The following is a 24,742-nucleotide window of genomic DNA, read 5'->3' as shown; positions in this document are numbered from 1 at the left end:
TCAATGTTAAAGTTGGTTTTTGTTATTTTTTTCATGTTATTGTTAAATGTATATAGTTAAAAATTGTAATGTAGTACTCTTGTTATTAATGAATTATAATCAGTGTAGTGTACGATTATACTATTATAGTTTTTAATAACAAAGTTGGGTTATATATTGAATCGTTTGATAATAACAATTGAATAAGTGTAGGCCGTTTAATAGTCTTCCCAAATAAAAGATGAAGAAATTTCATTCAGGATTACTTTAGAATTTAAACATAGAAACCTTGCTTTACCAAGCTTTCTCTTAACAAGTTCCTTAATCATATAAGCGTATAATATCACTTAAGCTTTAACCATTTATTTAAACATCAGTTTACTAAAGGCTATTTGTTTAGTTAGAACAGACTAGGTAATGTTAAAGGGCTGGTTTATTATAGGATAAGTCAAAATTTGTCATGGAAAACTTGCTTCTACGTATAGGACAGGTTTGTTTTACCCGAACAAAGCAAGTACTGGTAATTGGCCTAATTAATAATTATACAGTTTCATGGTCAGGAACTTCAGTCGTTGGTCTTACTTGGATGATTGAGATTTATGGACTAACATACTAAATGATATTTAATGTTATTTTGAAAAATTATTCCAATATAATGGTTTGAGGCAAACAATATAGTTTGATTTTAAGGTAATTAAATATGAAATGTTTGGTTATAAAATAATATAAACTCTCAATAGCCTACAATTCGTACCTAACCGATATAAAACTAAAGCTAAAATATCTTTGTCTTTATTTTTGCTCAAAAATTTACCTTTAGTTGTAGCTTTTACATGATTCTAAACATTTCACACAACAAAATTTCTTGAAATATTAACAGTGTTAAATTGATTTTGAATCAAATGTGATTTCAAAATATATGTCCATTCATATTCCATATTGGTTGTGTAAATACATACATAGTGAAGAGTTCACTTCTGTCTGGTTATAAATAGCAGTTCAATAGAAAATAAACTGGATACAAAATCTTATGTTTTCAATTACAACGTAGTTAATGTCCAAGGTGTAGATTATGGGGTAATGATGAGAGGAAATAACCTGGTTGATAAATTTAATTCTCTGTGAAGGATGAATTTGGATCGGTTATGGCCCAATATTATTACCAAGTCCGTATGTGAGGGTTATATTTCTTCCTGCCTACATTAAAAAGGATTAGCATCTGGTCTTCCATGAATAGTGTCTGAGGCTAAAGGTATTCCACAATATTCCTCCATGGTAGATGTTCTATGGATTCTTGACAGGAGGCAGCTACAATCTCTGTCTCCCATCTTGAATCCTGTCTTATCACTCTGGAAGCCACACAAAAGATCTTTTAGAGTACAATTAAAGCTTTCTTGAATTAATACCATATATTACAAGAACAATAACAACAAAACAAATATTACATACTGTACTGCAGTAAATGACTTTTCTTGGAGCAAATGTTGAAAATCGGTCAGCTAATTTAGCAAAGTTTTTAAAACATTCACTTCAATTTGTAATCGCTCCCTTGTTTTTTGTAAATTTTACAAGAATAAATTTATTTAAAACTTATTTTATGAAAGAAAATTGTTCCAAAAGATTGTTGCCAGAGTAATATTGTTTCATAATATTTGTTATGATTCAAGAGGACTGTTTTGGTTGTTACTCCTTGTGCGTGTTATCTGATGGTTTGCATATTCAAACAAATAGGTGCCGGTCAGTGTAAGTTAACAAACTTGGTCAGTTAAATCTGATTTAAAAATTAAACATTATAAATTGTGGTTGAAAAATTAAACGCTAAAGATAATGACTTATAAAAACTTAAGGCCCATAACAAGAGCAATGTCTGTTTTTGTGAACTATCCGGACTAGAATAAAAGTTAACATAGTAATTTAATAACAACTTCTGTTCATATAATCCTACAATTTTATACTCTAAAAACAATACACTTGTACCTATCTTGTACAAAAATTTGGCCTTAATTGATTAAAAGTTTCCGAGTTATTTGTTTTCAAAATAGCAGTTTTTAAAAAAACATCAAAAGGTGTTCGTTTATTTGTTCTTACCAACATAAAAACTGGAAGTTATGTTTGTGAGTAATTTGCTTTATATGTCTAAATGTAGAAATATACAAGCTACATTTTAATGCAACTCCTATAAGTACTAATACAATCTGATAGTGTTCATGAATATGGTATTAACTATGAACATAGTTAGGTATGCATTGTGACATTCAATCACTCCAGTACAGGCCATGTTAATCCTGTCATTTACCAAATCAAAGATCAAGGCTCAAATTCCAAAAACTTAATGGTCTAAATGTTAATGCATTTCAAAGAGCTGTCTTTACCAAACTTTGACTTAATATTTGCATTGGGGTAGATAGGGTTGCTAGCGAACTTGTGTATTCTCAGTAATGTTGTGATATCTAGTTAGTTAAACAACCCATTACGAAACCATTCACAATACCACTGTGAAACAGATACTATAATTTGAGCTAATGCACTCTAATACGGGAAAGGCTGCTTAGACAATTATTTCATAGTGAAGTTATTATACTCCAATTAGTGTTTCAAAGCTAGTAAGTGAAAGGTCACTGTTAAGTTAATCATTTGACTACTTGATTATGTTGAAATGACATTGGCCAAATATTTTGTGGTATGGCATAATAGTGCAGGATCCAAGAGCCAATTCACTCTGTGAAAACATAAAATATGGCTTCCTAGAAATCTAAGGAGACATTTTTCGTTTGAAGACTTTTAATTACCGCCACATTAGTTTTGGTATAAGTCGAAATGGAGTGTATTAAAAGGGTATTAAATGAAATGATAATTTTTCAGTTCATATTTTTATTAGCTTGAAAAACTTAAAACCAACCATCATCATCAGACACACAAATAAATGCTAAATCAGCTTCAGCTAACCACATGCAGATCCTTAAAATGATGACACACGATTTCTTTATCTACTTGCCTGTCTGATGTTAGAGACCAGCAATACTACTGTCAAACAAATAAATAATAGTTATATCATTGTCAAACAATTAGATAAAAGGACTGAAGGTCACTAATTTAATAAGGGTCTGTATTTAGTAGCTGACACCGATTCAACATTCATTTACATGTCAGACAGTTGGTTTTAAGAGTTTAAAGGTAAGAAAAATATGATCCGAATGAAAAGTATAATATCATATCTTTAAATACGATCTATGAAAAAAATTATTTTATATTTTTAACCTTTTTGATACCTACCCTTCCATTTCGACATCCACCAAAACTAGTGTGGCTGCCGATTAATTTATTTTTCAAGGGAAATTTCTTTACCAATTTCAAGGAAAACCATGTTGCATATATGTACAATGCAAATTGGCTCTTGGCTTAAAAAATATTTCTATTGGCCTAGAAACTGTTGATTTGTGTTGAGATGTACATGATAAAACATTGTTGTGTGTTAATTTATGAATGTTAATACTAGACAATTATTGTTAAAGTGCTTTGATAAATATATTCGATTATTGAATAATTTTCAGCATTTGTTTCTCAAGATTTTCTTAGAAATATCTTTAGGAGAATTAATTTTTAATCAAAGGTTATTCATTAAAAAAACTACACATTCATTTTAACATGCTGATGATTAAATTTAAGAAAAACCAATGAGGCGTTATTTAGAGACATATTATCAAAGAATGTTATATTTTGGCTTATTTAATGAATATAGCATTTCAGATTTCCTACAAGACACTAACTAGCCTAGAATGCTAAAACTTCTAGGGCAATTGTTACAGGATTTGTTGCTATTAATTTTATATTGAAATGTTTAATTCTTGTAGTAGTTAAAAGTTAGAAATAGTCTGAAATACATTTACATAATTATACACACGTTAGTGATATGCAGATTACTTCCTACTATAGTAATCTGCATCTTAAGCTGACTAAGGACTGCGTCCCTAGTTAGCAGTAAATTTGTTAACTCAGTAGAGTAGAGTTAACAAGAGGGAGAGAACACCAATAATAGATAGCTGATTAGTGGGTTATAAAACAGAATCTTTATTCAAGTAATTGTACAGTTTATTTCAATATTTTTTAAAATTTTAGTTGGCAGTACATTAAACAAAGAAATATCTGTTTCAACTTTTAATTGATGATGAATAATTTGAAACATGAACAGGATTATGGCCATTTACCATTGTTATGTGCTACAACACATACAGATTGTGTCATTGTAACACACAACATAACAATGGTGAATGTCTATATATCTTATATCCTTCCAAAACAATCTTTTATTATATTTAAAGAACAAGTTAAAAACAATCACAAACCACTAAATTTTCCATATTCACATTGATGTGTTTGGAAAATTGTTCACTGATCAATATGCCCTTTAATAATTGGATTTATTCATAGGCTGTAATTCATAATAATTTTAACGAAATTATCATTTTGAAATTATTGTAATTAAATAAAAGATGGAGAAGTAAACTGTATATGAGGAAGAGAAAGACAATGAATCTAAAATAAACAATGATTACTTAGTTGCTCTTAACCCTATACTTAGCTTGTATCCATTTATATATATATATATATATATATATATATATATATATATATATATATATATATATATATATATATATATCATCTGGACTGGCTACTCTCATTCACGTGACACACTCACTATACACTGTCAAGTTAAAAAGTAAAAAATTGATACAACAGAGTATCGAAGGATCTGACAGAATTTAACAAATGTCTTTATCAAACTCACTGTAAGAGCAACTTGAGCAGCTCAAGCAAGCCTTTTGAGCTTTTGAACTCAAAGTCCAATAGAGTCCTTCCTAGGAACAAGAGGAACATATGTACCAATTCTCAAGTCTCTAGGATTTTCCTTTCAAGAGTTATTCCACAGATGGACAGACAACTACACAATTTAAAAAAGGACCATTCAGGTCATTAATTATAATATATGTGAATATATATATATAATTTCAATAAATATTGAATCACAAAAAGTACTTGCTCCGCCGGGACTCGAACCCGGATCTCTCACTTGCCGGGTGAATGTGCTACCATTACACCACAGAGCCCTCACTCTTTACGATTCAATTGTTTTGTATTTGGTTGTTTCTTTCACATATGTGTTTAAATAACCAAACTAACATAATTATGATCGGAAGACCAAATACCTGTCAAATGACTTTTGTTTATATTAATTAAATTTGTATAAGTGGCAATAGCCTAATTTAATTTCAATATATACAGTATATATTATAGTCTGTCACCTATTTTAGCTGACAATATCAGCTGTTCCTCATGACAGTTTAACAACCACGTTTTGCTTCATGCGTCTTACATACAGATACATACATAAATAAATTTACATACGGTACATACATTCCAACTATGTCTGTATGTCTGTAGTAACCAATATAACACAGATTTTTATTTATAAGTCATCTTCCCAAGGCCAACTTAGCTTCCTTTAGTCTTTTGACTCTAAAGTCTAGTTCTTCCTTGGACTACAGGGACCTATATACCAAGTTTCAAACCTCCAGGACCTTTCTATCTATTAAGAAGTGCTGCACAAATAGATAGACAGACAGACAATTACAGGACTATAAGAAGGGCCTGTGCGGTCCTAAATTATTTTTGAGGTAATAAGGTATATAAATGTGGAAGGTGAGACCAAGCGTTAAGGAAATAAAGGAGCTCAGTTAAGAGGTGTCCTCTAGTCCTTATACCCTATTATACATTAATGCACCACTTGAATACTTAAATTGATATTAGGACCGTTCCAACAATTTAGAGATTTGTTCTTTATGTCAAGGAATTAATAGTAATAATGTTATGAATCAATCTTGTGTCTGTGGAATTTTTAAAGAAACCTCAAATTCTCCTTTATTAAGATGAAGTAATATAACCTGTTTTACATAATACTCCATTTAAATATTTAAAAAAAAAATGTCCAACAAGGTTGGCATAGTTTTAATTTTTGCAAGGAGATACTTGTTTTAGATTTAACAATTTTTTTCAGATTTAAAAAACGTATGTCTTGAATTTAAATCTCATTTGAATATGTTTTGAAACATTTTAAAGAATTTGTACGATTGAGTAGTTAAAATCTCTTTAAATATTACTAAAGTTATACATTTGCCCTTAAGGGATTAATTTTAATATCCACTGTAGACATTATTTAAAACACATTTTTCAATCTTTTTGACTTTTTATTGCAAAAAGGGAAATAAAGAGTTAGGAAAAAAATTAAACCTTTAATGTAATATATCATTTGAGAATGTTTGAGAATGTTTGTAAAACTATGTTTCACTAATATTTGATTGTTTTACTAGGACCGTATTCAATTCTTGAAGGATCATACGGAACACAGCTGAACGTGTTAACTTGACGGAAACAAGCAAGACCAGTTAGAATGTGTCCGTCCACTAGACGTATTATTATAATACATCGATGCAATACCACTTTCTTACATAGGCCTGGAATCTCACGCAGGAAATGACGTCTCTTAACACAGGAAATTATACGCGACACTTTAACAGGAAAATAATAGAAGTCATTCAGTGATTCTCAGTCACTATCTATGCATGTAACACGTCTACATAAGTTTATACAAAGTCTATATCTATATAGAGTTAATTACCAATAATCAACATTTCAATTTTGGAAAAATATGTAAGCACTTAAAAATGGACAAACGTACTAAGTTCGATTAATGTAGACAGACTAGCTTGATATGAATAAATAATTTATTTACTTATCAGTTTATGTACGAAAAGTCTCGTTTTGCAGCTAAGCCTAATACAATAAGCAAAGTATGCAACTAACGTCGAATTCAAATTTTAATTAACTGTTTTTGCCTATAAATCGTTTTTTTTTTTTTTTTAAGAGTAAAGTATTTGCTGTTTCGTCGCCGCTTTAATATACATATTTGAAGGGCCTTGAGATGGTGATGAGGCAGGTAATTTATCCGACTGAGAGGTTAATAAATAGATGAACTGCATCGCTCTGTGTTGTCACGACCTTGCAATTCATTTAGTCAATGGTGTACAGCAATAGTACAGTAGTATACAGTCCAGTGTTGTAACAGAAGCCGCGGGAGTCCGAGTGGGAGGGGAGTAGTGTGTGACATGAGGGAAGGCAGTGACAGTGTGTATAGATTAGGGAGTGATTAGAGACGACACGGACACAGTACCAGTGTGGATGTGGAGTGACTATGTCGAGAGTCTGCTAGCTACTAGCTACTAGCTACTTACCGGTAACCGCTATACCCGAGTGACAAAGTGACAGTGACCTACCACCATGTCGGCCAAGCCAGCCCGCAAGATATCCCGCTCCAGGAAGATATCCAAGGTGAGTATTCAGGATATCCCGTAATATTGAGATTTGAGGGGGAAAACTACGTTTTCATTTTGATAGTGCAGAGGTCTACATGGCGACTAACAAGCTCGTGTTGGCCATTAATTACTTTGGAGTAAAAGTATTAGTTGTATCATTTTTCGAATTTAATTTTTGTAAAAAGTGTCTAAAAATAAAACTTAATTAAAAAAAGTTGGTTAAATAATTGTCATATAATTGTAATCTCTATGGATGTTTATTTTTTGCTTGTTGGTCAAATTAAAAACACACCTTCGTTCACGAAGATACCCCATCAAAACAAAAGCTTAAAATGATGTCTAGCAACATGTACAGAGTTGTATAAAATAATTGAGAACATCTAACCTGGAATATTCCTACCGATCTTTAAGTTTAGTCCTGTATAATGTTTTGTTATTGTTACAAGTTTATTGTTTGATCAATTTAATAAATAATAAAATCGTCATAAATTACATTTAATAATAATAAATTTATTTTTCTCAATAGTTTTATATAATAGTTAGATGCACTTACAAATACAGGCATTCGACTATATAAAATTATCGTTTTGCCTTTTTGGGCAACGTATTTGCATTACTTGATATTTTTAGCGGACTTTTCGAAGGAAATAAATATCGCGGTCACGAGACTCTTTGGGTACTGTTACGTCAGTTTTGATGTAATTTGAGTTTAAAGTTTAAAAATTATCACTTCTTTGTTTAAATTTCTTTATTGATGATGGATGGATAGTTGGAAGGAATTGCAGGTTTTTTACACTTGCCATCCTCGTTGTAAAATAAAACACGAAGTTTTTAAGATTAGAATCTGTAATTTTCTTCTGTATCATAAAACTCAAAGCATTAAGCATAAACAAATTACAAACTAAACAATTTATCGCCTGTGTTAATGTCGGCAAGGGGACAAGTTGTACTCGTGCGTCAACAAGTCCGCTTGAGATGCAGGAATGTTGTAAATGACAGGAAAATCCTTTAAACACTTTTCTGTTTTGATCCACAATGGTTAATAACTTAGATGTAATTATTCATTTTCCAAATCTTCGACAGCCGCCATCTAAACTTGTCCAAACCATGTACTGTGTGTACGAAGTTTAGTTTTAATCCGTTAGAAATGATAGCAACTGTTACGTTATTAAGTCCGCATTGCTTAACGTGGTAGTTTTTGGTTCTGGGGACTATGCAAAAACTTCCAATAAATTCCGCCAGGAGAGTTGCAGTTGGAAGAATTCTTTAGTGATTATTATAAAATGAACTATATAATATATGAAATTATTTTAGAAATCCATGAAGTCAAAATTGCGAGGTGTTAATAACTAAACGTGAACATTTATACCTGTACGTACCATTCATCACACGTTCTTTGAAACTTCGTGTCTTCCATAAACACAGATTTATTACATTTTAGTTAATTTAATAAATCAAGTATGTTTAAAACAATAGTTTTGATTCTGGTAGTGTAATCTTTGAATAAAACTAGTATCTTGAATAATATTTCTCTCTGAAATATCTGTAATTTGCGTACTTGAAACATATATTTATCGCAACAGCTTCCACGGTATACAAACGAATATATTTGCACTTACTGAAGGCGACTAAAATATAGTAAGCACTAGAGATTTAGCTTTGATGATTGTGAGAGGGCTCTTATTTAATAGATTTAAATAATAATTTTGTCAAGTTTACTAGGGTTTTAATTGTTTTTTACAGTTAATAATCATACAAATAGATTTAATTTAATTTCTTTAAATTACTTGTACTGGTAGCAGTACATAGGCTTACATGTTTGAAAGTGCATGTCATATACTTAGTTACTAAAATTTTTAATTACTTGTTAAATGTGAAATACTTTAATTGGTCAGCACTGGAAAGGTGAACTAAATGGCATTGTCGAGTGCTCACAATATAGGGTGAAGATTTCTGTTCACGAATGAAATCTAAATTATTGAGGTGAATGTTCGCTCGTACAGTAACTGTGATTTGTGACCTTCGGACAACCGACTAAAATGACGGAGACTTTGTGTTTGTTGTATTGTGTTAATACCATCAATTCACTCTGAACCGATGTTTATTGACAGAAGCATAACTTACAATGCACTCAAAGAAATAGCTTGCGCGGAGCATCTGTGTGCTAGGTGTCCATCTAAAGTCTACAAGGCAACAGCGTCTACTGCTGTAGGTTTAATAAAAATACACTAAGGTTTTTAATTTTATATTTAAATGATTTTAAACTTTAAATTAGATTTACATAAAAATCGCTAACAAAATAAAAGTAAACAATTGTTCAGTAGTTATATTTTCCGTAATTTATTTGCTGTAAGATTGCTTAAGATCATAAATGAACCAACGAAGTTTAAATGCTCGATTGCAGTAAAAACTATACATGTTTTATATCAGTAGGAGCATTGCACCTACTATTTAATCGCGCCAAATCCAAGTTCCCACCCCTCCGAAGAAGTGTGTTAAGAAAACATATCCCGACATGTAAAAGCACGATTTCCACTTTAAAACCGATTTCCAGACGTTTCAAGCACTTTTTTTTAATAAATAACCTCGTATCCATGAAGACAGTGTATGTGGATGCAGTCTACACAGAAAGGATTATTCAGATAACCTTTAACGTATAAAGATCACTGCCTGGCCGTAGATACTACTGGAATGTCTAGACTACTATGTTAAATAGAAAGTCACAGCCGGCAGGAGAGTTGGTTACTAAATAGATTTTTTTCAGAATTTGTTCCTTTTGTTCTTTTTCAAAATAGTCTTTAACGAATTGTAAAATATGTGTTAAACGACCTATGTAAAACGTCGAATTTGTGCACAAATTCGTTTATCCAATTCAAAGACGATTCCAGTATTATTAAATTGAATAATAATTAAGTTAAAAATATATACAGGTTTGATTGTGACATAAGTCAGAAATCACTCGTGTCATTCCTGTCTTATATCACTGAATTTGTGTTTTTCGAAGATAATGTTTCTTAATCCTATTGAGGCTTTCCTCTGAGTTTTATTTTACCGAAAATGAATGATGTGTTATCTATATCGATATCAGTTGTCGATACCAAAATTACCAAAATCTGATTGCAGAACACCTTAAATAGGCATATTAAGAAAATAAGGCACACTTTCATGGTGGATGCACATTTCTTAACAATTTTTTATATTTTAAAGCATGTTTTTTTATAACATGTTTGTGACGTCAGTGTTATGTAAGGCCAGGCGTGTACCTTGTTTGCGCCTTCTAAAGTGATGACGCAATTCGATTACAAGAACACTCTTGGACTCTCTCAGTTTACTCATGGTTAATGTATCTGTTATGATCGTTTTGGTTCTAATTTGGTCTAATTTGAGGTTGAGTGGAGAACTCAATCTTTTGACCTTACTGTAAAAATATACACAAGGGCAAAATATATTTTTAATAGAATGGTGTTAAATCGGTCAGACCTTTTTCTACTGTTTAAGAGCTGCTTGAAAATTATGTAACAGAACGATACTTTACCATTAAAATGGTAAGATAAACAGTCAGATGTAATTGCGATAGTTTTGCATCGAATTTTGAGTAATTCCAGGAGTGCTCTCATCTTCCTTTCATCTATGGGTAGCTCTCTTATGCATATAGAATCCACTGGAACAATCTGGTAATGTCGAAGGGACTACAATCGCATTTCATACTACCTTTCATTTTCATGAATCAATGCATTTTGAATAAGCTAGTTTATTTTTATTGATTCGACCTGAACTTGACGTACAGCCTACGATTACATACTCAAAGCTCGTCCACTATGTTTCTGTACTGGTCTAATACTTTGTCACGATGTACCTAGTGAGCGCAGTTCGTGAATATCGGTATCAGTAGGCAATGAGGTGATAAAGGTGGGATCAGTATTCAAGTGGCGCTCAACACTCGCCCAACCTCGTCCACTATGTTTCTGTACTGAAGTCTAATACTTTGTCACGATGTACCTAGTGAGCGCAGTTCGTGAATATCGGTATCAGTAGGCAATGAGGTGATAAAGGTGGGATCAGTATTCAAGTGGCGCTCAACACTCGCCCAACCTCGTCCACTATGTTTCTGTACTGAAGTCTAATACTTTGTCACGATGTACCTAGTGAGCGCAGTTCGTGAATATCGGTATCAGTAGGCAATGAGGTGATAAAAGTGGGATCAGTATTCAAGTGGCGCTCAACACTCGCCCAACCTCGTCCACTATGTTTCTGTACTGAAGTCTAATACTTTGTCACGATGTACCTAGTGAGCGCAGTTCGTGAATATCGGTATCAGTAGGCAATGAGGTGATAAAGGTGGGATCAGTATTCAAGTGGCGCTCAACACTCGCCCAACCTCGTCCACTATGTTTCTGTACTGAAGTCTAATACTTTGTCACGATGTACCTAGTGAGCGCAGTTCGTGAATATCGGTATCAGTAGGCAATGAGGTGATAAAGGTGGGATCAGTATTCAAGTGGCGCTCAACACTCGCCCAACGTCGTCGTCCACTATGTTTTCTGTACTGAAGTCTAATACTTTGTCACGATGTACCTAGTGAGCGCAGTTCGTGAATATCGGTATCAGTAGGCAATGAGGTGAAAAAAGTGGGATCAGTATTCAAGTGGCGCTCAACACTCGCCCAACCTCGTCCACTATGTTTTCTGTACTGAAGTCTAATACTTTGTCACGATGTACCTAGTGAGCGCAGTTCGTGATATCGGTATCAGTAGGCAATGAGGTGATAAAGGGTGGGATCAGTATTCAAGTGGCGCTTCAACACTCGCCCAACCTCGTCCACTATGTTTCTGTACTGAAGTCTAATACTTTGTCACGATGTACCTTGTGAGCGCAGTTCGTGAATATCGGTATCAGTAGGCAATGAGGTGATAAAGGTGGGATCAGTATTTCAAGTGGCGCTCAACAACTCGCCCAAACGTCGTCCACTATGTTTCTGTACTGAAGTCTAATACTTTGTCACGATGTACCTAGTGAGCGCAGTTCGTGAATATCGGTATCAGTAGGCAATGAGGTGATAAAGGTGGGATCAGTATTCAAGTGGCGCTCAACACTCGCCCAACGTCGTCCACTATGTTTCTGTACTGGTCTAATACTTTGTCACGATGTACCTAGTGAGCGCAGTTCGTGAATATCGGTATCAGTAGGCAATGAGGTGATAAAGGTGGGATCAGTATTCAAGTGGCGCTCAACACCTCGCCCAACGTCGTCCACTATGTTTCTGTACTGGTCTAATACTTTGTCACGATGTACCTAGTGAGCGCAGTTCGTGAATATCGGTATCAGTAGGCAATGAGGTGATAAAGGTGGGATCAGTATTCAAGTGACGCTCAACACTCGCCCTACCTCGTCCACTATGTTTCTGTACTGGTCTAATACTTTGTCACGATGTACCTAGTGAGCGCAGTTCGTGAATATCGGTATCAGTAGGCAATGAGGTGATAAAGGTGGGATCAGTATTCAAGTGGCGCTCAACACTCGCCCAACGTCGTCCACTATGTTTCTGTACTGGTCTAATACTTTGTCACGATGTACCTAGTGAGCGCAGTTCGTGAATATCGGTATCAGTAGGCAATGAGGTGATAAAGGTGGGATCAGGTATTCAAGTGGCGCTCAACACTCGCCCAACGTCGTCCACTATGTTTCTGTACTGAAGTCTAATACTTTGTCACGATGTACCTAGTGAGCGCAGTTCGTGAATATCGGTATCAGTAGGCAATGAGGTGATAAAGGTGGGATCAGTATTCAAGTGGCGCTCAACACTCGCCCAACGTCGTCCACTATGTTTCTGTACTGAAGTCTAATACTTTGTCACGATGTACCTAGTGAGCGCAGTTCGTGAATATCGGTAATTCAGTAGGCAATGAGGTGATAAAGGGTGGGATTCAGTATTCAAGTGGCGCTCAACACTCGCCCAACGTCGTCCACTATGTTTCTGTACTGGTCTAATACTTTGTCCACGATGTACCTAGTGAGCGCAGTTCGTGAATATCGGTATCAGTAGGCAATGAGGTGATAAAGGTGGGATCAGTATTCAAGTGGCGCTCAACACTCGCCCAACCTCGTCCACTATGTTTCTGTACTGAAGTCTAATACTTTGTCACGATGTACCTAGTGAGCGCAGTTCGTGAATATCGGTATCAGTAGGCAATGAGGTGATAAAGGTGGGATCAGTATTCAAGTGGCGCTCAACACTCGCCCAACCTCGTGCCTCACTCACGTAGATACAGTAACTCGTCTTTATTGTCTACGGCTAGTTAACCTCAGCGACCTCAATTGCCTTGAGACATAATCGAAATTTTGGTTGGGCTCCTCTTGTCCTTTTAGATGACCACCCCTTTTAGATGACCCCTTGATCTGTGTGGCCTATGCAACATTATGTACACGTTCAAAATTGCATGGGTAATTCGCTAAGTTCTGTACTCGCTTTTTAGCCAAAAAGATCGGTAAATCAGCTAATATTAAAAAAACTAACCACGCTTTAAACTAACAGTGAACTACGTATAGCTGTGCTGGTAGTTTGGAATTACATATTCGAAAGCCACTATTTTGGAAAGGTTTTTATTACCGGGGACCTAAAAAAACTACATCAGTAGAAAGAACAGTCTTCATTTGACTTACTGTGACAATTAACTGTAACTGTGACCATCGGTTCTCGTTTCCTGCCTCCCAAAAGGAAGCGATGTCGGCGAGGAGGCCATTCTGTCCGTATCTACTATTTGTTATTTTCTTTAATATTAACAAAATGGCGTCTGTTAAAAAGTCAAATAACATAAACAATATTATAGTTATCAAAACTTTACTAGACACCAACTATTTGAAAAATTTCATTAGAATTCCAGTGGTTCTTGTTTCAACGAAATCCGTCAAATCATAAGGCACTTTAAAGGTAGGCTTGCATATGGCGGGAGCAACAAACATTTTGTATTTTGATAGGCACTGCATTACATAGATTATAAAACTTTTACAAGATACTAAATATTTTGAAATTTCCTTAACAATTCCAACGGTACTTTTTTCAACGAATCTTGTCAACACATAGGCGAGCTCAACCACTTAAAAGATACGCTTGCACAAGCCGAGAGCGCCAAACATGTCACAGTTGAGAGGTATCAGTTGTTTACTGCCCCGACTTGTGCAAGCGTATCTTTAAAGTGGTCGTGCTCGCTTATGCGTTCACGGATGTCGTTAAAACAAGCACCATTGGAAGTCTAATGAAATTCTTCAAATATTTGATATGAAGTAAATTTGTACTTGGTAAATAAACGGGAAAATTTTGATCCATGTTTATATGATATTTTTTGGAATTATGAGTACTATCACCCAAAGTTTGTGACACCTTTTTGTGAACACCCCGTATAGACTGTTTTTTGTGTGTGTATATTTGTACACGTTAAGTACTTCCAAGTGACCATGAATTGTTGCCAAACAGACAATAGCTCTGAATGAAATGCAGCAACATTTATTTAATTTAAAAGTAGGCTGCAAATACTACACGAACCCTCTGTGTACGCAATAAGTAAAACTTGCTCCGTTATCAAGCTGGATGGGATGAAGTAATTGACGACATCGATGTTGTATTAGTGGGGTAAACTGTTAAGCAACGACTAGGGACTTGTGTATACCCTCGAGTACAGTTACAGTCAAGGCGTTCTGTACAGAGCAGTATCGACTACTGGGTGTCCGGCCTCCTGGGTGGTACGGGGAACACCACAATACCTTCTCCAGCTTAATGTACAAGTCCTAGTCCTAGTGTTTACAAGCTGTGTCTATTCAAAAATTATTATATGTAAACATTTACTTTATTAATGCCATTTTGGCAATATGGTATAATTTTATACTCAATCGCCTTAGAAAAATTGTAAGATTTTCTGAAATATGATGTCAATGTATACCAATTGGACATATAATAACGCAAAACTAACATATTGCTATTTTCTCTCATTGAACTGTTTTGGTTAGATCTCATTATTCATGTGGAAATGCTGTAGTGAGTGTACAAGAAACGTTAGCGTAGTCAGTATTTGTCAACATACTGTCAACACAACGGCTGGTAGACTGGCTCAGCACTGACGATTTTGATTTCAGTACTGAAGCTTCTATTCATATAGACATGCTGTAGTGAGTGTAGGTGTAATAAATGGTACTCCTAGTCAGTATTTGTCACCTGTCAACACAACGGCTGGTAGACTGGCTCAGTGCTGACGATTTTGACTTCATTACTGAAGCTTCCATTCATATAGACATGCCATAGTGAGTGTCGGTTCAAGAAACGTTAGCCAAGTCAGTATTTGTCAACTGTCAACACAACGGCTGGTAGACTGGCTCAGCACTGACGATTTTGACTTCATTACTGAAGCTTCCATTCATATAGACATGCTATAGTGAGTGTCGGTTCAAGAAACTTTGGCCAAGTCAGTATTTGTCAACTGTCAACACAACGGCTGGTAGACTGGCTCAGCACTGACGATTTTGACTTCATTACTGAAGCTTCCATTCATATAGACATGCTATAGTGAGTGTCGGTTCAAGAAACTTTGGCCAAGTCAGTATTTGTCAACTGTCAACACAACGGCTGGTAGACTGGCTCAGCACTGACGATTTTGACTTCATTACTGAAGCTTCCATTCATATAGACATGCTATAGTGAGTGTAGGTCAGCGATCACATAAGACCAATAGATGGAGCACTCCTATTCCTACAACATTACTGGTGTTGAAGCCAGTGGCGGCCATCTTGAGAGCATCTAGAAACGCCAAACGCCGTCCAGAGAAGCTTAAATTTGCAGTGCGCGCGCATAAATAAATCGCCACCTAGCCCACTTAGGATTAAGCCAAAATGTTCAAATTTGGTGTACGTATATTTCATAAAACACCGATTCCAATAGCGCAACTCAAATTACCAGTTTTTATCTCTGTGAGGAATTTTTTTTGTTTTTAGGACAGGCAAGTTTTGTAAGCGGGAAAGTTTGAGATAAAGAGTTGAATTATTTTTTTTCATTCGAAACTTTTTCTAAGACCAGTCGTTTTCCTGATATTATCGGCACAATATAGGCGAAAACCCCGACCGCATCGCCCGACCTAAAACAGATCGCCTACACTCCAGGCCGCTCTCGGCTCTTAAATTAAAACTCATCAATATCTCGTTAATTTAAAATTCATTTAAATGTAATTAATTATTTTTAATATGTTAAACATTTTTAAACCCCATTTATAAGGTATTCGCTTATCATTTCAATTAAATAGAAACTGTCATTTAGTGCAATTAAATATTAACTAAACTTGAGGCAATATAAGGTACAATAAAGTAAACCACTAGACATATACTTATTATGTTTATAAATAATGTATTTAATATAATGGAAATTACAATATGAAAATTAGAAACATAAATATCCAAAGCTTACAATAAAACGTACCTCTCTACTATCCTAAAAATGTTACAGTTTTTAATAAATGACTGCGTATTCTGCTTTTGTGTAATGAGGCACTGACATTTTTGCAGTGATGATGTAGTATTATTTACAAATAGCTTTTTTAACTAATATAAGGTGATTTACCCCAGGATCTTGTTCAAAACAATGCCCTCCTGGGAACAGAATTACACCGACACACTTTCGTAACACTGAATTTACCATTCTGTAACTACATCTAGTTTTTTTCACAGTTGTCACGTCGCCTTTATTAATACGCAACTTTACTTCTGTTTCACATAACAAACAAAGTTTCACAACACCTTCAGAAGGTTGTAAAAGTCCTCCTCGGTTTTTACAACTTATCAAACTGTTGCGGTATTGCGTTTCCTCATTAGCCTGTAACAGCTGTAGGCACCCGCTACAGGCTATTTTATTTCTTAACGTTCTTACTATAAAACCAGAAAGGTACTCCACAATATGCGTCGTTACATTTGAAGTGTTTCCTACAATATCATAGAAATAGTCGAGATCTTCATCTTCCTTCTCATGTCAAAAACCTGCCAGACAGCAGCGAACACAGTCTGAGCGCTCGCCACTAGGGTGAATCATCCCAAGGTCACCGCCATTGTTGTAGCATCGCGAGCCAGAATCGACTTCAACGGGCAACCCCACTGCTCCACCTATTGGTCTTATGTGATCGCTGGTGTAGGTACACACAACGTTAGCCAAGTCAGTATTCGTCAACTGTCAACACAACGGCTGGTAGACTGACTCAGCACTGACGATTTTGACTTCATTACTGAAGCTTCCATTCATATAGACATGCTGCAATGAGTGTAAATGCAAGAAATGTTAGCCTAGTGAGCATTTTCTTAGTGTCTACTGTCAACACATCAGATAGGTATTCGCTCGTGTCTACTGTCAACACATCAGCTGGTAGGCACCGACGACCTTGGCTTAGTACTGCGGCTTCCATTCATGCCCACTCCCCTCCATTCCTGCCCCCACTCACCTTAGAGTTGAGGTACTCAGCATTTATATTTGATTCATGAACTGTCTTGCGCTGTTTATGTGCGTGAAATCATAATGGAACTAACGTGGCTTGGGTGTTCTATCACTTAGGAACTACATCGTGTCAGACCAGGGATTTTGAAACTAAACTTTGAATAGAAGAAAAATGTGAACACTGTAACCTTGTCTGAACTTAAGGTCCCTTCGTGAGCATAGTCTATAATAATTATTCGTAGCATTATCGTATAATTTGCGGATAAAATTAAAATCTGAACGAGGTTTTATTGGCTGATCGTTATCGAACATTCTTACATAGGTCTTATCTGTAACTATGACAGAACGAGAAAATCGCGAAATAAATAAATATGTAAACTAACTTAGTTAAACATATAACATGTGATATACTAACACATATAACCTAAGTATGTTTCGCTTTGGATATCTCGAGAAATATCTTATCTGTATACTTTAATTGTTCCATGAAGCTTTATTTCTACATATACAAGAATGAGTTCTATGGTGGTGCTCGGCCATCCATGACATTTAACTGAGCGTCATTGAAGCCTATCACTGAGAGTAGTGACACAGTGTCTCTCTCCTCAGCTGGGGAGGGTGTAAAAATGTATTTTCTGTATGATCATCTGTCTGCAGGATTTTGCATGCAATAGCAGGAGGCCTGTTACACGGCATGTATTGGGGCGCACTCCTACCTTGTTTTATTGGGAAAGTGGGTTGCCCTCTTAACATTCAAACTGAGGACTAATGGCGATGGCTGGACAGACGGATTCCCGTAATGAGCAGCTTCCCTCGTTCTTTGGCCTAATTTTCTTGCCTTTAACTGATGTGTCCTGTTAACAAGAACGTTGACAATTATGTCATTGTAGGATACTCTCTAGGTATTATTCTACAACAAATCGTATACTTATTCCTACCTGAAAACCTTTTGAAAAATTATGTTACTAATCTTTACTGGATTTTCTCTGAACAATAGAATTAGAGGAGCATAATAATGAAAGCTCGGATATTTGATCAACACTTAGTCTATATTGATAAGATGCGTTTACATTTTCCTAAGGTTACAGAATCCTCTGTTAATCCTTTCCCCAGTGGGTTTGCTTTGCGAGCAATATCAGCCGTGTGTAATGAGCGCACGCCCGGGATGAGCTATTGAGATTATGTTGGCAAAGCATAGTTATGAGATGAACGGATTAGATAGTGTGTGAGAGTGGGAGCCTTGCGGTGGTGTTGTGTGTGCGATGGTGACAGGTCGGACGAGGAGACGGTCTCGCAGCTTGGACGAGGGCATCCAGTACTACCTCATCCGTGCGGTCGGTACACATATATGTGTCAACATAGCCTAACCTAATGTGTCAGAACGTGGTGCCGTATAGTATGGGCATACTGTTTGGTCGTCTTACAAGCCCTCTAGGTTTCATGTCAGCAACATTGACAATTTTAATGTTCTGTTTTCAAAATAAAGAGGGATGTGACCTGTTAATTGTGTACTAATATATATATGCCAGTAAATATTTAAACGTATCATAGCATTGTAATGTTTATGAAGAAATTATAGGGTTGTAGCTTCACCGTAATAAATTAACACATAGACTATCTTATAAAATAATAATAAAAATGCAGATGGATAGCATATGTTTGCCTTTTGATATGAGCGACACTTTGAAATAAAATATTGTGTTCTCATTCTTGATCTTTATGTCTAGGATTCATGAAGATTAATATAAAAAAATATAAGGCATATTTTTACGTTATAAATACTTTTGTTTCATACTCATAGTTATAATAATTAGTACGCAGTAAGAATAAAATCCACTAAAAAAAGTAAATAGACATTTTTTTGTAAGACGTTTCAACCTTTAACACGGAGATATCAACAACTTTTGATACTTAATTTAATTCAACAATTATTTTCCAACCCTAAAATCGTGTTCACCACCATTAACTAGCTTCCTGTAACAATTAAAGTAGGTTATGCTGTTTAAACACCAAGTGTTTGATAACTTGTAAACAGTATTTTCTGTGCATAGTGTTTTTAAATCTTGCAAACCTATGTTAAAATTACAAATTAAAATAATAAATAGTTTATTTGTACAACTAAGAAAATAGCTCATAATATTTTAATAGAAGTAATGTGGTTGCCAATCAAAAGTAAAATTAAGGCAACCACAGTTAATTTGTCAAAGCTCTAATAATTGTAATTACAGAGTAATCTAACATAAAAGGTTTCCTCGATTACAGTTAGTGTGCAGAACCTAGCGGTGCTTGTCCTGCACGGAGAGATGAGTGACAGACAATTGTAAGCTTGTCATTGTTAGATCTGATACGAGTTTCCTTTGGTCCGGTGAACATCACAACGCATTGGGAATTGTTACGAAATAGATGGTGGTCCATGATTATAGTTAGTGTGCAGGATCTGCTGCTGTAGCGGTGCTTGTCCTGCTGCACGGAGAGATGAGTGACAGACAACACTTGTATGTTGATACGAGTTTCCTTTGGTGACATCGCAACGCATTGGGAATTGTTACGAAATAGATGGTGGTCCATGATTATAGTTAGTGTGCAGGATCTGCTGCTGTAGCGGTGCTTGTCCTGCCAGGAGAGATGGGTGACAGACAATTGTAAGCTTGTCATTGTTAGATCTGATACGAGTTTCCTTTGGTCCGGTGAACATCACAACGCATTGGGAATTGTTACGAAATAGATGGTGGTCCATGATTATAGTTAGTGTGCAGGATCTGCTGCTGTAGCGGTGCTTGTTCTGCAAGGAGAGATGAGTGACAGACAATTGTAAGCTTGATACGATCATTGTTAGATCTGATACGAGTTTCCTTTGGTCCGGTGAACATCACAACGCATTGGGAATTGTTACGAAATAGATGGTGGTCCATGATTTATAGTTAGTGTGCAGGATCTGCTGCTGTAGCGGTGCTTGTCCTGCAAGGAGAGATGAGTGACAGACAATTGTAGGCTTGTTATTGTTATATCTGATACGAGTTTTCCTTTGGTCCGGTGAACATCACAACGCATTGGGAATTGTTACGAAATAGATGGTGGTCCATGATTATACGTGTACAGGATCTGATGCTGTAGCAGTGCTTGTCCTGCAAGGAGAGATGAGTGACAGACAATTGTAAGCTTGTATCATTGTTAGATATACGAGTTTCCTTTGGTCCGGTGAACATCACAACGCATTGGGAATTGTTACGAAATAGATGATGGTCCAGGATTATAGTTAGTGTGCAGGATCTGCTGCTGTAGCGGTGCTTGTCCTGCAAGGAGAGATGAGTGACAGACAATTGTAGGCTCGTCATTGTCGATTGTGATAAGATTCTTCTCACTAGTGAAAATTTTTGGAAGATGTTCATCAACACATCATCATCCGCCTGACATGATTTACATATATATTATAACTTTAAACGTAAGCCATTTAATGGTTATTATTTTGAAGCAAAATTAGCAAAAAGAGCCTCACTAAGTTCTCTAAATCCTCGAACCAATAATCTCTTCACAACATCTTTCGTGAATAACTTAAAATGTCTTTTCAACAAGCATCCGGTCAGGATGACGCTGTTCCTTAATTTTTAGAGCATCTCAAACAAAACCAGTATAGACAGTATTTATAACTTACTCTTGTTTGATCTCTTTTGGGCAACCTTGTAGCCATAAATACTTTATATTTTGTGGTAATAAGTTGACCTATTTTAACGTTGTTATATGAGGAGAAATAAGCTTCACGTACAAAAACTTCTGAGTTATAGATCAACTAGATTAGGAAAATTGTGTATTTGCATGTAAAAAATGTCAATTTTCTGCTGTAGGTGGAAACCACTATTGAATCTTCAAACAACATTGAAAGTTCCCGGCACTATAATGTGCACACTTCTCACCTTATTTTTTCCTCTCTGTTTCTTGTTTGTTGTCTTTTGGATTTTCTGGACAATTAATTATTTATGACCTCCAAAATCTGGCAATTTTTCTGAAGGCCTTTTACAAAGTTTCTCCCTGCAGCACCAGATAATTGTTCTAAAAGTCTTACTCTTTCCAAAGGTAAGGTGACTTACAAAGTTATTTTTGGAAATCACCTTATTCATTGATTCATATAACATTGTTCACTGCTTCGTTACAATTCCGCGTACATATATAAATATACTCTTTATAGCTGATGTTACAGACTCTGGTACACTATGTAGGTTATTGTACATTTCACCAAAAGCCAGAGCCCTTTAATACTTTCACCAAGAGTGTTTCCCCTTTGGATATAAATCATGTTGGGGTAGGCTATCAAGTGACAATGTAGATAAGTCTCTGACGGAAAATGTGTTTTTGTAATAACATTATAGAGTCAAATATGCATTTATTACTTAAGAAAATGTTCACACAAAATGGGCAACAACAATAATAAATACAATAATAATGCTAATTGTTGGAGATTTCGACTGCAAGCACGCTTAAAATGAGCAGGCAGGGTTTGAAAGGATAATAGGGTTTCTAACATTGAAACAAAGGAATTATTTGTTACAAAAATAGAACATTACGCCTTAAGCATTGAAATATATGGACCCCCTCAGGTGTTAAGAACCCTAATACTTATGGTTAAACGTGCAGAAAAAAGTTATAATAAAAACTTGCCATCCGTTAACTAAATGTTAACAGCTTAATTGGTTGTATGTCAAATAAATTAAACAATTATCTTACTTGTACACGAACAGCATAAAGTCCAGACGGGTGAGAATGAACCCAAGCGATGTCACTGCATAAAACCAAAATTTTATTACACAACACGTCATACGCACCACGGGCATTGGAATACTGCGGTAAAAAAAATCATGTTAGCACTTCCCGTGGTATCGCGGCGCGTGATATGAAACAAAGACAACAGGAAGACGATCGTCGGGAAAGAGAGGATTAGAGTTCAGAGGCCTTCGGCCTTATATTTTAGTCCTGGACCTCAAAGTCATTCCCTAATCAATTCTTTTTTGGTATTGTTAAACAAAGTGGCATAACTTTAAAGACTAATAAACATAAAGATAATACAAGAGAAGGCCTAGTTGAATAGTCTGAAATTGCCCAACATTGCTAGTCTGAAAGATTCCACGAAGTGTCGATTTTGTAAACGTAAACTTATTGAGGCTTTATACATAAAATTAACAGATCAAACTTCAAGTCATATTTCTCCGAAATCATATTATACTCTCAAAATTGTCCACTGTCGATAACAAAACAGAGGATGCAAAGTTTATTGCTTTCACAGTATATTACTGTTTTTTCTGTTCCGTTTTATGACGTGAACACCCACATAATGTGATCATCGTATTGATTCATTACTTTCTGCTGCCCCCTTTCTTGTATCTGTGGATTTGTTGCATAACTAATTTGAAACTAAATCGGACATACAGCCGCATGTACTGTGATGGTTGATATACCTGGCAATGACACTTAGCTGGGGTCATAGTAGAGCAACATATTGTACAATATATTATGTATTATATAATATAACACGTTACTCTATGTCTGGCTGTAGTGATAAACAGTGTTTAATTTTGCTTACATTAAGCCTAATGGTACCTATTAGAGAACAGTTATTAGCTTATAATATCATTATGTACATTCTATTGTGGCACGTATCGTTTATCAATGTGTACGTAAACTACTAGGTGGCGATGTTAAGTTATCGCTTTTAGTAATCAGCAGTCACGATAGAGACGTGACTTGATATTAGTGACTCCAGATTGATAGTGTGATTAGATACTGTGATATCAACTGCAACTATTCACTGATAGTGAGTCAAGCCGTGATGACGTTAAATCATTTAAAAATGTAATCTATAATCTAAATTTAAAAAATGTGCGCTACGTCACTGCAGCAGTCACTGTTATTTTGACTACGGTACCGGGAACCGAGTCACGGTCGTAGAGACAGGCTTTACCTGTCACGGCCAACACGATGGTCCAGGCCGTGTCTACTCATTCCATTTGTCAAAAGATGTAAAACCGCTATAGTATTTAGATTTAATTCCCCATTTTCTTTAAGGAGTGTATCTCTTACAGTCCTTAATTTATACTGAATTTAAGTCACCCCTAATTGTGTACAGGTAGGAGTTTTCATATGTTAGGGTACGATATCTCAATCCTTTTGGAATATCCAGGCGTGTCATTACTTATTAACACCCTGCACGTGACGTCTCATTCCATAACGCGGCCCAACCAGATAGATGAGGTGAAGCAACACTACGAGCGAACAGAGTTGTAAATCCATCCCAAGTGCCGGACCTCAAAATTAGAGTGGCAGTACATAAAAGTCACTTATGGATAAATAACAATCCTCAAATCACATTCACTTAGTATTCATCCGGTATCTTTCCAGACAATATCCATTGAGTTGGGAGTAGAGAGGAATGTGTCGGACATGCTGGTACCCCCAGCACAGTAGTGTGAGTGAGACATGTCGGGCAACGGTAGTGAGTATAACTCAGTGAGTGGTTGTAGTGACACGGGGTTGGAGGTAGGTGCTGGTGTTGGTGCTGACACTGTAGGTTGCTCATACTTTTGGGTTGTCGTTCCGTGTTGGGTTGTTTCCAATTCTGAGTTTTGCGCTTAAAATAGAAGGATGGCCCTGCAGCAATCCGTAATTTACCAGTTAACGCATTTCCTGACACAAATTTATGGCAAGGTTATTATTTGTCGTTATGCATTATTTATGCGCTCTTTCATTCATGTATTTTTCAAAATATAAACACATTTTTATGACACTTGGCGACCCCCCTTGTAAATCTTTTATGTGCTTTGAACAGTTTAAAAATATTATTGTGTGTGCCGCTCCAGTGTCATGTCTTTAAATAACGTTCTGAACTGTTAGTACTGTTATTAGCAAATGGATGGCTCTTAACAGAATCTTGATTCTTGGCTGTGTA

At 35.6% G+C, this 24,742-nt stretch overlaps 1 protein-coding gene across 6 annotated transcripts in view; it reads left to right on the top strand.

Annotated features, from left to right (window-relative positions):
• Positions 1-24,742, top strand: part of LOC124360467 (monocarboxylate transporter 12) — a 153,014-nt gene that overhangs the window by 62,910 nt on the left and 65,362 nt on the right. Inside the window, exon 2 of one of the 6 annotated variants that reach the window (XM_046814127.1) lies at positions 7,103-7,365. The exons of 3 other annotated variants lie outside the window; for them this stretch is intronic. In XM_046814127.1, the coding sequence (XP_046670083.1) occupies positions 7,315-7,365 (51 nt within the window). In that variant the 5' untranslated portion in view covers positions 7,103-7,314. Of the gene's footprint in view, positions 1-6,981; positions 7,366-19,055; positions 19,143-24,742 lie in introns of those variants that run through there. 2 more of the 6 variants (XM_046814128.1, XM_046814125.1) reach the window with 2 other exon arrangements.

This window comes from Homalodisca vitripennis, chromosome 4, assembly GCF_021130785.1.
Source record: "Homalodisca vitripennis isolate AUS2020 chromosome 4, UT_GWSS_2.1, whole genome shotgun sequence".
NCBI lineage: Eukaryota > Metazoa > Arthropoda > Insecta > Hemiptera > Cicadellidae > Homalodisca > Homalodisca vitripennis.
The sequence above is the reverse complement of the archived record's forward strand: the minus strand, read 5'-3'. Positions and strand labels throughout refer to the sequence as shown.